Raw genomic sequence first — 13,001 nt, 5'->3', positions numbered from 1 at the left:
AACAAGCCTGTTAATTCAACCGTAGGGCTGCCATGAGGCCTGTATCCGTTTGTCTACTGAACTGAATAAACCTGTCATCATCAGGAATGGTTGCATTACGTTGGTTGGTCGTTTTGGTGCGATTCCAAGCGCAAAGTGTGCCATAAGATCGTAAAAGAAACAAGTACGTAATAATTTTAGATCATCAACCTTTAACATGTTTACCAAGGGGCATAGTCCATCAGGTGTAAGTCCTAACACTTATAGACATATCATGTGGTTCGGAATTGGAACTTGTAACGTACTGCATAGCAGAGTAAACCTTTGCGAACTTTGTTCTTTTTTAAAGCAATGTTAACATGACAACTTGCACTTGGCTTTCTCGGCACCCTCGGAACGTCTATGTTCTATGAACTTCTATGTTCATTAAGCACAGCAATCGTAATATTGCCCCCAAAAAGTACGTCTGACGTCATCATCTGACGTCATCACCATTGCCCCGCCTACTTGTAAGGTGACGGTGTCTGGTTACACATTGCTTGCAAGCCAGTTGCAGCACTGTGAACTAGTAATCTCAAGATGGCGGGCAGTGTCGTGTCGTTGGATAACCCTGTTTTTGCGTCCTACGCCGCTTACGCGGGGCTGGCGTCCATGAAGATGATGGGCATGTCGCTGGTCACAGCTTACCACCGCCTTACGAAGAACGTGAGTCGTTGCATCTTGGTTGTGTTGCATGGGGGGGGGGGACCTTCTGACGGTTTGGACATAACCGGTAATATATGTATACGTGCATAGCAGAGTTCTGGTTTCTTAACTTTAGGCACACTCGTGTATTATCTGACATACTTATGCCAGGCAATGTGAAGATAGTATCAAAATTGTCAACTCTTGTTCCTTTAACCCGGGTGACACTGTCACGATCACTGATTGCAGTTACGCGGCGTGGTCGCAGTACTGAGAAACGTGACTGAACTTTAGCCTCTACCAGGCTCCGCGGATCGCTGGGAAAATAGTAGAAATCAGCCAAGTAGAGTGAATAGTATGCCAGGGGTAGTCCGCTATACAGGGAAGCTCAATAGGCGATCAACGGAGCCTGTGAGGAGAGGAGTTGGCATCTCCCTGTATAGCGGAGCACCCTTGGCAAACTATTCACTCTATTCGGCCGCGGAGCCTGGTAGAGGGTAACTGAACTTCAAATACAGTCACGGTGGGTTCATTTGGATTTCTGTGGTACAGGTTTTCATGAATGCAGAGGACACTTCGTTTGGGAACAAGGCCGGCGCCGTGGTTCGCACCGACAACCCAGACATCGAGAGGGTTCGGCGTCTACATCAGAACGACCTCGAGAACATACCACCATTCCTTGTGGTGAGTCGTGACGAGCACGGGACTGGACAGTCACTACGAATTCACATTTGTACTGGAGAACTTCTCTCCGTAGAATAGTAGTGCGAGTTTACGTTCGGCAGTGATTGGTCATTATTGATCCAGATGAAGGCGACAGTGGTCGTCGAAAATTCGATCCGTGAATATTTTTAGTGTTGGAAGAAAGTTTAGCATTGTATTATGATTACTACCAACACAGATGAGCTTTAATTATGCTGTAGTACAATTGTATCATTGTGATTCCGATCGTATATTAAAAAAAGCTATTTAAGGGGACGATTAGAACAATGATTTACAGAAATGACATTGAAGTTTGCGGCCGTGTTCTCGTGGGCAACGACCCTTTCTCATTACAGGGGACAAATGACTTTTACAAAATCCATTTTACCAACGTTATACCTCTGATGTTGACTTTGCTTGGTTGTTTTTGCAAGAATAAAAGTCATCTCCATACCGTTGTATCCCCTTAACTCACAGGTCGGCTTTCTGTACGTGCTGACCAAGCCGTCGTCCGACATTTTACCAACGTGATACCTCTGATGTTGACTTTGCTTGGTTATTTTTGCAAGAATAAAAGTCATCTCCATACCGTTGTATCCCCTTAACTCACAGGTCGGCTTCCTGTACGTGCTGACCAAGCCGTCGTCCGACATTTTACCAACGTTATACCTCTGATGTTGACTTTGCTTGGTTGTTTTTGCAAGAATAAAAGTCATCTCCATACCGTTGTATCCCCTTGACTCACAGGTCGGCTTTCTGTACGTGCTGACCAAGCCGTCGTCCGACGTTGCGGTGTGGCACTTCCGCGCCTTCCTGGCCTGCCGCCTGCTCCACACCGCCTGCTACCTGGGCGGGCTGCAGCCCTGGCGAGCCGTCTTCTTCTTCGCAGGATTCGCCACCACCGTCAGCATGGCCGTACAGGTGGTGGCCAAGGGGGCATTGTAAAGGCCCAAAGGAATACTCTCCAAGCAGAGGAGCGGTTCCGGCAGGTTTTTGACGTGTTTTTAAGCGTTTTTGTCGGGCTTTCTACTTTGTCATTTTTTTTTCATAGCCAACCCAAAAATGACAAAGTAGAAAGCCCGACAAAAAGGCCTGAAAAACACGTCAAAAACCTGCCGGAACCCCTCCTCTGCTTGGAGAGTGCAAAAGGAAACGACTGGTCGACCGCGTCCTCTGAAATTCCACAGTGTCCATGAATGAGATTCTAGTCACCCGCAAACATTTTAGAACTACGACATGTAGTTATATACTGTATATGTATATAACTTATATGACAAACATTTTAGAACTACGACATGTAGTTATATACTGTATATGTATTAGCCTCCAAGCAGGCCCAATGGATTGCAAAGACCGTATTCAACTGGAAGAAGGAGCTTGTATAGCAATCCAAGGTTGCAAAACATACTTCTTCTGCCAGTTTGATACGGTCCTCGCAACCTATAGATCTGCTTGGAGATTATACAGTCCATGGATTGCTATACAAGCTCCTTCTTCCAGTTGGATACGGTCTTTGCAATCCATTGGGCTTGCTTGGAGGCTATATAAAACAGTCTTCTTTGCTTTGTCACAACGACATAGGAGCTAATGAAGTCATAGCAAAAAAGTAATATTGATCTATAAAACAGCATATCGTCAGAATAAAGTACCAATTCTTGTATCTGTACCTGTGTTTGTCTCTCAGGTTTGAAGTTATGTAACCGCAATGTTGTCAGAAACAAAGGCATGTATTCATCAGCATAGTTGCATGTTGAGACTGTGCCAATCTGACGTGCTGCTGTCTGAGTGTCAGACAGGGTTAATCTGGCGTGAACAACCAGATCACGATCAACATCAATGTTGCAAGAAGAACCGTGTGTGTCGAGGGAAGATTTACAGGTGGTGATTGTATGTATTTTATTTCTGTACACTGTCTATCATGTGATTTTGTACTGATGATAGAAAGATCAACTACACGTATTAGACCACAGGAAGGATAGCTAGCTGAAATATCAAGCTAATCATGGATTCAAACAAGGAGGTTTTAAGTAGAGTAAAAAGTGCATGAAAGTTGGACATTTTCTATCTTGTCTTGCAAATATCAACAACGTACTGGAGGGCACATACACATATACGCCCGTTCTTAGTAGTCGCCCCGCATTACATATTTGGCACCTGATATTTGGCATCTTCCTACTGCTACATAGTATGCTACGCCGGACATCATTGATCCGTATCGAGCCAGTGTAAACAAAACAGCCCGTTTCTGTTAACAAAAGATGTTTTGGCGGGAAAGTATGAATGGGGCTCGATTACACTTCAAACCAGCTATGGTTTGTACCGATTTACAAAGAGACTAAGCACACGAAAGACACAGATCTATGTCCCCAAATGACTCCAAAGATATATACGAAAAGACTTGAGTTGCGTGTTCTTTTAAGCTTCGTCCTCTCGTCGTGTCTCAATGTCCTTTGGATGGTTAAACGTTTACGTCTGAATCTAAGACAACGTGATTCGTACATTTCTTTCTGAAATATTTGGTGGCCCTGAAAAGGGCCGGGGGGTTTCCGTTGTAAGTTGTTTACTTGGAGCTGGTGTACTTGGTGACTGCCTTGGTGCCCTCGCTGACGGCGTGCTTGGCGAGTTCGCCAGGCAGCAGCAGACGCACGGCGGTCTGGATCTCCCGACTGCTGATGGTGGAGCGCTTGTTGTAGTGAGCCAGGCGGGAAGCCTCGCCGGCGATACGCTCGAAGATGTCGTTGACGAAGGAGTTCATGATGCCCATGGCCTTGCTGGAGACACCGGTGTCGGGGTGCACCTGCTTGAGCACCTTGTAGATGTAAATGCCGAAGGACTCTCTCCTTCTCCTCCTCCTCTTGGCTCCACCTGCACGGCGGGCCTTGCCTGCCTTCTTGGCGGCCTTTCCTGGGGTCTTTGGCGGCATGTTGTACAGTTTTCGACGATGAAGACGAAAGTGATATGCACCCCAAAAACCATCGGCTTTTATCTCATTGGATATGCAAATGATTGGATTGCTCTACTGCGGACCTAAGTGGACACAAACAAACAAACCAGATTACAAAGACATGGTACGCCTATTGGGCAGCGCTTCAAAAGACTTCTCCCTATTGGTTATCCCCGTCGAAAGACCTTATTGGTCTGGTCGTGTTCAATCTGAATCCACCGAAAAGGTATAAATAGTCTAAAGACCGTTAGCCAGCTATTCTTTTGCTACCAAGAACAGGTTTGCAAAGCTTATATCACTCATCATGTCTGGACGTGGAAAGGGAGGAAAGGCCCGTGCAAAGGGCAAGAGCCGATCATCCCGTGCAGGGCTTCAGTTCCCTGTCGGCCGTGTGCACCGTTTCCTGCGCAAGGGCAACTATGCCAACCGCGTCGGTGCCGGCGCCCCAGTCTACCTGGCCGCCGTGCTGGAGTACCTGACCGCTGAGATCCTCGAGTTGGCCGGCAACGCTGCCCGTGACAACAAGAAGACCAGGATCATCCCCCGTCACCTTCAGCTGGCCGTCCGTAACGACGAGGAACTGAACAGGCTGCTGGGTGGTGTGACCATCGCCCAGGGAGGTGTGCTGCCCAACATCCACGCCGTGCTCCTGCCCAAGAAGACCGCCGCTAAGAAGTAAAGAGACAACCCTCACCAAAGAACCCCGGCCCTTTTAAGGGCCAACAAATCTTCAAGAAAGAACTGTGCTATTCTCAACACATTTCAAGACCACGAAATGGGCGTTTATGTAATGTTGTTTTCTTGTACACCTGTCGTTTCAATGCTAGGCATGGGTATTGGCAAGAGAGACGAAAGAGCGGAAGGTTTAAAAAAAATGTATTGAGTAAGTAGGACACAACAGGTGTATCTTTACGAGCATGACAATAGGGTACGTCTATCAGAATTCGCTGTAGTCTCTGTGTCCACTTATTGAATTTGGCGCCCGTTTTCCGCCGTTAGGAAACAGCAAACAATCGACACAATGGGTTGTTGACCTAACGGGAGATTGGTTTTCACGCAGGTGGGATTCCTCGGACTGTTTGCGGTGCTTCAACATGGATAAGCGCTGGCTCAAGGGAAGCCACGTACGTAGAAGCCAGGTCGGCTGTGCTTAAAAGAAACCTATTTCGTCAAGATGTGGGGGACGCTCATGGTTAGATGAAATGCGTACAGTTTGAACTAGTATTTGCCTTAATGGTAGAATGGGTAGGTATCGGTATTCTAAATATTGACAAACTTTGTGACGACAACATGCATGAGCCAACAAAGGCTTCCGGAGCAAATACAGGTGGTAAGTGAAGTGGTATACAGCTCTTTTAAGAGGATTTGTTGGCCCTGAAAAGGGCCGGGTTTTGTGAGGTCAAGCCTGATGTTTAAGCACGCTCGCCACGGATACGGCGGGCCAGCTGGATGTCCTTGGGCATGATGGTCACACGCTTGGCGTGGATGGCGCACAGGTTGGTGTCCTCGAAGAGACCGACCAGGTAGGCTTCGCTAGCCTCCTGCAGAGCCATGACGGCAGAGCTCTGGAAGCGCAGGTCGGTCTTGAAGTCCTGAGCGATCTCCCTGACCAGGCGCTGGAAGGGCAGCTTGCGGATGAGCAGCTCGGTGGACTTCTGGTAACGACGGATCTCCCTGAGAGCCACGGTACCGGGCCTGTAACGGTGAGGCTTCTTGACACCTCCGGTGGCCGGGGCGCTCTTGCGAGCGGCCTTGGTGGCCAGCTGCTTCCTGGGGGCCTTGCCTCCAGTGGACTTACGGGCGGTCTGCTTGGTACGAGCCATGACGAATGTTCACTTCTCGGGTAAGTGTGCCTGAGACGAATAAAACTTAACTGTTCGCGGTTCTCCTTTATTGTGACACGATTCTTTTCCTATTGGTCACCTTGTGAAACTGTACGAGCTCTGATTGGTCTTTCTTTCCACACTGTCATTGGTTGAGACGGTATCCTCTGCAGTGATTGGAGCCTATTCAAATAACGTAACGAACTCGTTTACTTTACTGTTACTGATCTAACAAAGACATAAAGAAATCTATTCACGAAGAAATACGATGCCTTGCAATATGGGGGCAACATTAGGCTTGGTATTCGCGAGAGTACCTGGAATTTCTAGAGGCTTTTCAAGGTTAAGAAATCTACAGAAAATTATCGTCCTACTGAAATCATCGAACCCACCTATATCATGGGACATTTAATTTTCCACTGCTTCAAACCCCGCACCAGTAACGTAGATACAGGGGTTTATCATAGACTAGCAACGTAGGTTGATCTTCAATATCTGCCTCACATGCATACTCACTCACTTTATACTTGTACATTCTCATTGATTGTTTGCTGTTCACTTGCAATCATCCTATGGGCACGAATTTGCAACAAACTTTACAATGATAAGACCAATGTGCTCATAGATTCAAAAGATGAAAAAACACATTGAACATATATCAAGCTAGTTTTAATATCGATATGAAATAACCTGACAGAGAAAACTTTGCAAGTCCACCCCTTCCTGTTTATGCCTATGGCTTTATCTGTTCCTTTTGTACCAACTACGCTTTGTAGGCACAGCCTTTGGACACATATTTGCCATCAGATTGACACACGTTTAGGATCAAATAGTTGGCTCTTTTAGTCATTTTCTTTTACAGCCAACGCCCTACACTGCCGAATTGACATGTGTCAATCATTGACTCAATGGGATTGAAAATATTCACCTTGGTATGCATCATTTGCGAAACATAAACTTAAAGCTAATCTGATACATAAAAAGATCTATCATACGCAGCACTATACTATTATACTATCACTAAGTTAGATGGTGTCGCTGAGCGTATAGAACAAAATTTTCCATGAGCTGTGGATCGATACAGGTCTTTTGGAGGATTTTGGTGGCCCTGAAAAGGGCCGGGGTTTTCGTGCTCCTGATGTAGATAATCTAACCGCCGAAGCCGTACAGAGTGCGGCCCTGGCGCTTCAGAGCGTAGACGACGTCCATGGCGGTGACGGTCTTGCGCTTGGCGTGCTCGGTGTAGGTGACGGCATCACGGATGACGTTCTCCAGGAAGACCTTGAGGACGCCACGGGTCTCCTCGTAGATGAGACCGGAGATACGCTTGACACCACCACGGCGGGCCAGACGACGGATGGCGGGCTTGGTGATGCCCTGGATGTTGTCACGCAACACCTTACGGTGACGCTTAGCGCCTCCCTTTCCGAGTCCCTTGCCTCCTTTGCCACGTCCAGACATGATGCTTCTTTCAATGCAAGAAAGTGCAGATGACTTCTCAAGCTGAAGTCAGGCTATTTGTAGGTGTTCTACGGACCTCGACGGAGTATTTGCGAGGATAGCACTATCCAATGGTTCTCAAGGCCGAATGAAAGGACCAATTGCCGTTAAGGTAACTCCGCCAATGGTTGAAAAGGTCAACAATGGACGGAAATTCTACACCAGTAGCCGTTAGTAAAAGGTATTTGGCGCGAATTCTTCAATGGCTCATTTGTAACCTAAGTAAATTGTATTGTGTTTGTCTAACACCTGATACGACACCTGCGATAAGATGGGCAACGCCGAACTAGGACGAACTGGCAAGCATATACCATGAGAAAATAAAAAAAATAAAAGCAAATTGCGGGATGTGAGGCTTTACACGTCTAAGCTAAACCCACACCTGTGCAGATAAGAGGTTGACTACCAGTATCTTAAATTTAAGCCCTTTCGTCAATATGACATGCATAGGCTTGCATACCTAGCCTGCTTTGTCTCCCTCTTTTCATGGCCAATGTATGTATTTTCAGCTCTCCCTTTTCATGATCTACAAATACTAAAGATTCTAGTTTTCCCTTAGTAGAAATGTTAATGTCAGAGAGGTCGACTTTATAATGATCTGAATATATTAAGTAAACGGTCTAGCTCTTTTGGGGGGATGTGATGGCCCTGAAAAGGGCCGGTGGTTTTACTGATTCCCGTCGTTTACTTGGAGCTGGTGTACTTGGTGACGGCCTTGGTGCCCTCGCTGACGGCGTGCTTGGCGAGTTCGCCAGGCAGCAGCAGACGCACGGCGGTCTGGATCTCCCGGCTGCTGATGGTGGAGCGCTTGTTGTAGTGAGCCAGGCGGGAAGCCTCGCCAGCGATACGCTCGAAGATGTCGTTGACGAAGGAGTTCATGATGCCCATGGCCTTGCTGGAGACACCGGTGTCGGGGTGCACCTGCTTGAGCACCTTGTAGATGTAGATGCCGAAGGACTCCCTCCTTCTCCTCCTCCTCTTGGCTCCACCTGCACGGCGGGCCTTGCCTGCCTTCTTGGCGGCCTTTCCTGTGGTCTTTGGGGGCATGATGCTGCAATTCTTGACTCAGTATTTGGTCAGAAATGGTGCAGTGAACGAAAGGGCGGCCTTTTATTGTGTCAGATATGCAAATTAGTGGATAGGACGCGATGTGACGGCGGACTTGGTCGTAGACGCAGGTAGAGGGTTTAGGTTTCTTTTGTGTGACTTGTATCTATTGTCATACCTTCGGTGTCATTGGCTGATACTTTCAGGGCAAGGTGCTATTGGTCAGAAAACACGGCCTCCTGGATCCAGAGGAACACTATAAAAAGCGCACAGTCCTTTCATAGGCACTATTTTTGCTACCAAGAACAGGTTTGCAAAGCTTATATCACTATCATGTCTGGACGTGGTAAGGGAGGAAAGGCCCGCTCCAAGGGCAAGAGCCGATCATCCCGTGCAGGGCTTCAGTTCCCTGTTGGTCGTGTGCATCGTTTCTTGCGCAAGGGCAACTATGCCAACCGCGTCGGTGCCGGCGCCCCAGTCTACCTGGCCGCCGTGCTGGAGTACCTGACCGCTGAGATCCTCGAGTTGGCCGGCAACGCTGCCCGTGACAACAAGAAGACCAGGATCATCCCCCGTCATCTTCAGCTGGCCGTCCGTAACGACGAGGAGCTGAACAGGCTGCTGGGTGGTGTGACCATCGCCCAGGGAGGTGTGCTGCCCAACATCCACGCCGTGCTCCTGCCCAAGAAGACCGCCGCCAAGAAGTAAATAGCTAGGCAACCCTCACCAAAGAACCCCGGCCCTTTTAAGGGCCAACAAATCTTCTCAAAAGGACTATATGTATCTACAAATGAAAAAAAACCCCACCACGTTCATGAATTTTACACCTTAAGCTTATCCGGTTGATTGCTGTCTTAAGATTTGAGCCAGTTCGTCTTACACGACAACAAGAGCCGAATTGGCTTCAAACTATTCGGATGGGCTTCAAACTATCAAAATGGGCTTAAAACTATCAGAATGGGCTTCAAAGTATTAGAATGGGCTTCAAACTATCAGACGGCGATTGATCTTATCAATCTGTGGTACAAGTCTCAGTTGTATGAGTCGTATGTACACGTTTCCAGTACAGTAGACATGAGTGACACTTTGTCAATAGTAAACTAGTGGACTAAAGAGCAACCCATTCAGTGGTCGTTGCCGGGCACAAGCCGGGTGTGCGTATCAAGTTTCCTAGTTATGTGCACAGAGGCGACTGTTGACGCCACAGGGGCGGGTGTTGGTTCAAGTGTTTTAATCTGATAAAAATTGCGACAAGATCGAGTACGATTTAACAAGAAAATGGTAATGACGTTTGAAGGCGTATACACACACAACTACATCAAATTTTGAAGAAATTGTCACGCAAGACCGGAATACCCCACCCCCCCATCGAAAATTGCGCCAAAATTATCGCGAGACTCCTCCCCTCAGCCCATCCTGTCGTCCTGGTCTGTACCGAAGTGTGCTTAATGTGTGTAATTGATTATATAACTTTTGTGTGTCTTTGCTTGTCGCAACATCAGAGTACCTTAATAGTGTTGTAAACACAAGCCGGGCCCAGAGCGTAGCCTTATTTGGCGCATGCGGCGACGTTCGGCAGACTAGCGGCATATCGGGACGCTATGGCAAGGCCCTGTTTGTTGACATCGATAAAAGTCGCCTATCGTTTTCAAAAAAGAACTTAAGCACTCATACACTAACATAACAACATAGCCCGCTAATGGCCACAAAAAAGTAGAAAAAAAATGGACATTCTCTAACATTGATGTTTTTCGGTAACTGATTCCGGTAGATACAAAACGGCGCCAAAAATGGGCGCGAAGCATATCTATATTTCGTTGACAGATTTACATCACTTGAGTTGAGTTGTATGATAACATTTCTAATGCATGCGAAACAGAAAAAATAAAGATATCCAGACAAAGTTGACATGATTAAGCTTTTGCTGTTACAGACACATACTCTCAGCAACACACACACAGCACATCTACAGACGTGTGAAGACGAAAACAGCTCTTTTGAGAAGAGGTGGTGGCCCTGAAAAGGGCCGGTTTGTGTAGATCTGTACACGCCTTACTTCTTCGCTACCCTCTTGGTTTTCTTTGCAGGCTTTCTGGCTTTCTTAGCTGCTGGCTTCTTTGCCTTCTTTGCCTTCTTGGCTTTTGGCTTCTTTGCCTTCTTTGCCTTGGGCTTCTTCGCCTTCTTGGGCTTCTTTGCCTTCTTCTTCTTGGGTTTCTTGGCCTTAGGCTTCTTGGGAGCCTTCTTGGCGGCAGCGCCGAGCCTGAAGGAACCGGCGGCACCCTTACCCTTAGCCTGGGTGAGTAGACCCTTCGCCAGCATGTTCCTGACCACACGCCTGATGACATGGCCCTGCTTGACGACGTCGAACTTGTAGTTGGCGGCGATGTACTTCTTGATGGCCTGCAGGGAGGATCCCTTGCGGTCCTTCAAGGCAGCGATGGCGGCGACGACCATCTTGGCGACCGGTGGGTGGGCCGCGGGCTTCTTGGGCTTCCTGGCCACCTTCTTCTTCGGAGCTGCTGGAGCGGGTGCAGACATGATGATTAGCCTCAGTTCTCTTCACTGTGAAGCAATAACTGAATGTGAGCCTTCCCGCTCGAATGGGCCATATGTATACTTTCGTTGCGGACGTAATAGGAAACAGGCGACATTGGCCTTACAAAAATGGCCACGTAGGAAAAAGCTGTGTTTCTCTCCGCTAAGTTTCCCCTTTACATTTCTGGCAACACAGAATAATCTGCATTGATACGTACAACAGTGCTTACCCCAGGATTGATAGTTTTGAGCCATGAGTGTGTCACACTAATCATACATCGTAGATTTACAATAAAGTCTATCAAATCCACGGTAGGTTTAGTGAAAACTCTCACGTAGACATTCACCTGACTCAAACACGAACGCTCCGCAGCCGAGCGCCTGCCTCGCGCCCGGAACCGTTAGCCCAACATCTTATCTCTGTGTCATGGTGCATGTCTTGAATAGTCTTCGGTGCTACTTCAAGAACTCTTCACTATTTTAAGTGGTACTCGCACACTCAGGCCAGAGTCAAATCTGGACGGTGGCCGCAGTAGTTTTCCTTTATTGCAGAACAAAAGGCCCCATGGTCAGTCCAAACAACAGACCGACGCTAACCAACGCCAGGAGTGAAATCAATATGTCGCGGAATTTCTTTGCCGAATGTAACCCTATCGGGGGAAGGCAGGAGTTGGATTGTAAGACCAGGTTTATAACATATGATATCTATCTGTCCCATTCCCCGTCATTAATGAGAATGTAGACGTAGATCACCCTGTGGCGTGCCTAATTACATCAATACCAGTATAGACATTTTTCATCAAAACCGCAGTTGAGTGAGGATGAGTTCGATTCAGGTCGCTGCCAATTTTCTTTGTCTATGGCTCGCGATTGAAGTGTCAATTTGTCTCAATTAAGATCACATTTTTGGCTGATTCAAGTTTTGCGACAGCAAATAAATTTCGCAAATGTCTGATGAACTGTGTTGAATCGTTAAAAACTAGAGATATGACCCCTGACATGATTCAAACCAACTCGTATATATGGCTAGATAAATATTGTTTCTAAACTTGGATTACCTATAGTATACAAGTAATTGGCTCCCAATATGTACATAGTGGCGACACATACTGCAATTGGACTTCTATAAAGTCTTTTATCGCCCGGGCCCGTAACTGCTCAGTTACATAGCTATCTATACCATGCCCTGTGCACATACCTACATGTACATATGTAGGCCAATTTATACACAACTTTAAGAAACAAAGAGCTAGACAATTTTGTTACATATTCCTGACGCAGTATACTGCTATCACCAGAGAATCAGTATGCATAGTTAGATTGTCTTTCCTGTTACGCATAAAGTAGATTACCTTTTCTGAAATTGTAGACAGTCCAATTGCTACAATGTATGTGTGTACAACTACCCTAGAACGACCTGTTACAATTGTCGCGCAATAAAATTCTCTCTCACTCATAACAATCACCTAGATTGTATGGAGATAGGTCTTCTTGACACAGACACCCTTTCCCATGGACTCACTACTAGTGAGTACGTTAGTTATATTTCCCTCCCTCAGGAGGGAATATACTGTTTTTGCTTGCCTGTTCTTCTTTCTTTCTTTTTTCTTCTTCTTCTTCTGCCAAAGTAGATGTCGGGTGGTAGCTCTACTAATGGTATTGCAGAAAGTTATATGTACCTTATGTTACATGCTGCGGATGTCATACTTGACATGTAGGTACCTTTTGGAAGGTTAGATAGACCTGGACATAACTTATGCTAATGAGGACCTCCTTTCCATCATTCA

At 46.8% G+C, this 13,001-nt stretch overlaps 8 protein-coding genes across 8 annotated transcripts; 3 read left to right on the top strand and 5 right to left on the bottom strand.

The window, feature by feature from the left end:
* The first annotated feature begins 39 nt into the window (after positions 1-39).
* Positions 40-2,415, top strand: LOC136439995 (microsomal glutathione S-transferase 1-like). Its single transcript, XM_066435724.1, has 3 exons — positions 40-684; positions 1,216-1,347; positions 2,113-2,415. Exons 1-3 carry the CDS (start codon positions 559-561, stop codon positions 2,308-2,310), a joined length of 456 nt encoding a protein of 151 aa, XP_066291821.1. The 5' UTR covers positions 40-558; the 3' UTR covers positions 2,311-2,415.
* An 832-nt stretch (positions 2,416-3,247) lies between these two features.
* On the bottom strand, positions 3,248-4,585 carry LOC136439999 (histone H2B, gonadal-like). The gene has a single exon (XM_066435729.1). The coding sequence runs from the start codon at positions 4,286-4,288 to the stop codon at positions 3,926-3,928; it is 363 nt and encodes a 120-aa protein (XP_066291826.1). The 5' UTR covers positions 4,289-4,585; the 3' UTR covers positions 3,248-3,925.
* Positions 4,586-4,613: 28 nt separating this feature from the next.
* Positions 4,614-5,085, top strand: LOC136439998 (late histone H2A.2.2-like). The gene has a single exon (XM_066435728.1). It carries the CDS (start codon positions 4,614-4,616, stop codon positions 4,986-4,988), a length of 375 nt encoding a protein of 124 aa, XP_066291825.1. The 3' UTR covers positions 4,989-5,085.
* A 543-nt stretch (positions 5,086-5,628) lies between these two features.
* On the bottom strand, positions 5,629-6,318 carry LOC136439997 (histone H3). The gene has a single exon (XM_066435727.1). It carries the CDS (start codon positions 6,130-6,132, stop codon positions 5,722-5,724), a length of 411 nt encoding a protein of 136 aa, XP_066291824.1. The 5' UTR covers positions 6,133-6,318; the 3' UTR covers positions 5,629-5,721.
* Positions 6,319-6,779: 461 nt separating this feature from the next.
* LOC136440828 (histone H4) lies at positions 6,780-7,935 on the bottom strand. Its single transcript, XM_066436952.1, has one exon. The coding sequence runs from the start codon at positions 7,591-7,593 to the stop codon at positions 7,282-7,284; it is 312 nt and encodes a 103-aa protein (XP_066293049.1). The 5' UTR covers positions 7,594-7,935; the 3' UTR covers positions 6,780-7,281.
* A 167-nt stretch (positions 7,936-8,102) lies between these two features.
* Positions 8,103-8,802, bottom strand: LOC136440826 (histone H2B, gonadal). The gene has a single exon (XM_066436951.1). The coding sequence runs from the start codon at positions 8,677-8,679 to the stop codon at positions 8,317-8,319; it is 363 nt and encodes a 120-aa protein (XP_066293048.1). The 5' UTR covers positions 8,680-8,802; the 3' UTR covers positions 8,103-8,316.
* A 210-nt stretch (positions 8,803-9,012) lies between these two features.
* On the top strand, positions 9,013-9,494 carry LOC136440503 (late histone H2A.2.2). Its single transcript, XM_066436554.1, has one exon. The coding sequence runs from the start codon at positions 9,013-9,015 to the stop codon at positions 9,385-9,387; it is 375 nt and encodes a 124-aa protein (XP_066292651.1). The 3' UTR covers positions 9,388-9,494.
* Positions 9,495-10,687: 1,193 nt separating this feature from the next.
* LOC136439994 (histone H1B, sperm-like) lies at positions 10,688-11,338 on the bottom strand. Its single transcript, XM_066435722.1, has one exon. It carries the CDS (start codon positions 11,215-11,217, stop codon positions 10,732-10,734), a length of 486 nt encoding a protein of 161 aa, XP_066291819.1. The 5' UTR covers positions 11,218-11,338; the 3' UTR covers positions 10,688-10,731.
* Positions 11,339-13,001: the final 1,663 nt, after the last annotated feature.

The sequence above is a fragment of the Branchiostoma lanceolatum genome, chromosome 8 (genome assembly GCF_035083965.1).
Source record: "Branchiostoma lanceolatum isolate klBraLanc5 chromosome 8, klBraLanc5.hap2, whole genome shotgun sequence".
Taxonomy (NCBI): Eukaryota; Metazoa; Chordata; class Leptocardii; order Amphioxiformes; family Branchiostomatidae; genus Branchiostoma; species Branchiostoma lanceolatum.
The sequence above is the reverse complement of the archived record's forward strand: the minus strand, read 5'-3'. Positions and strand labels throughout refer to the sequence as shown.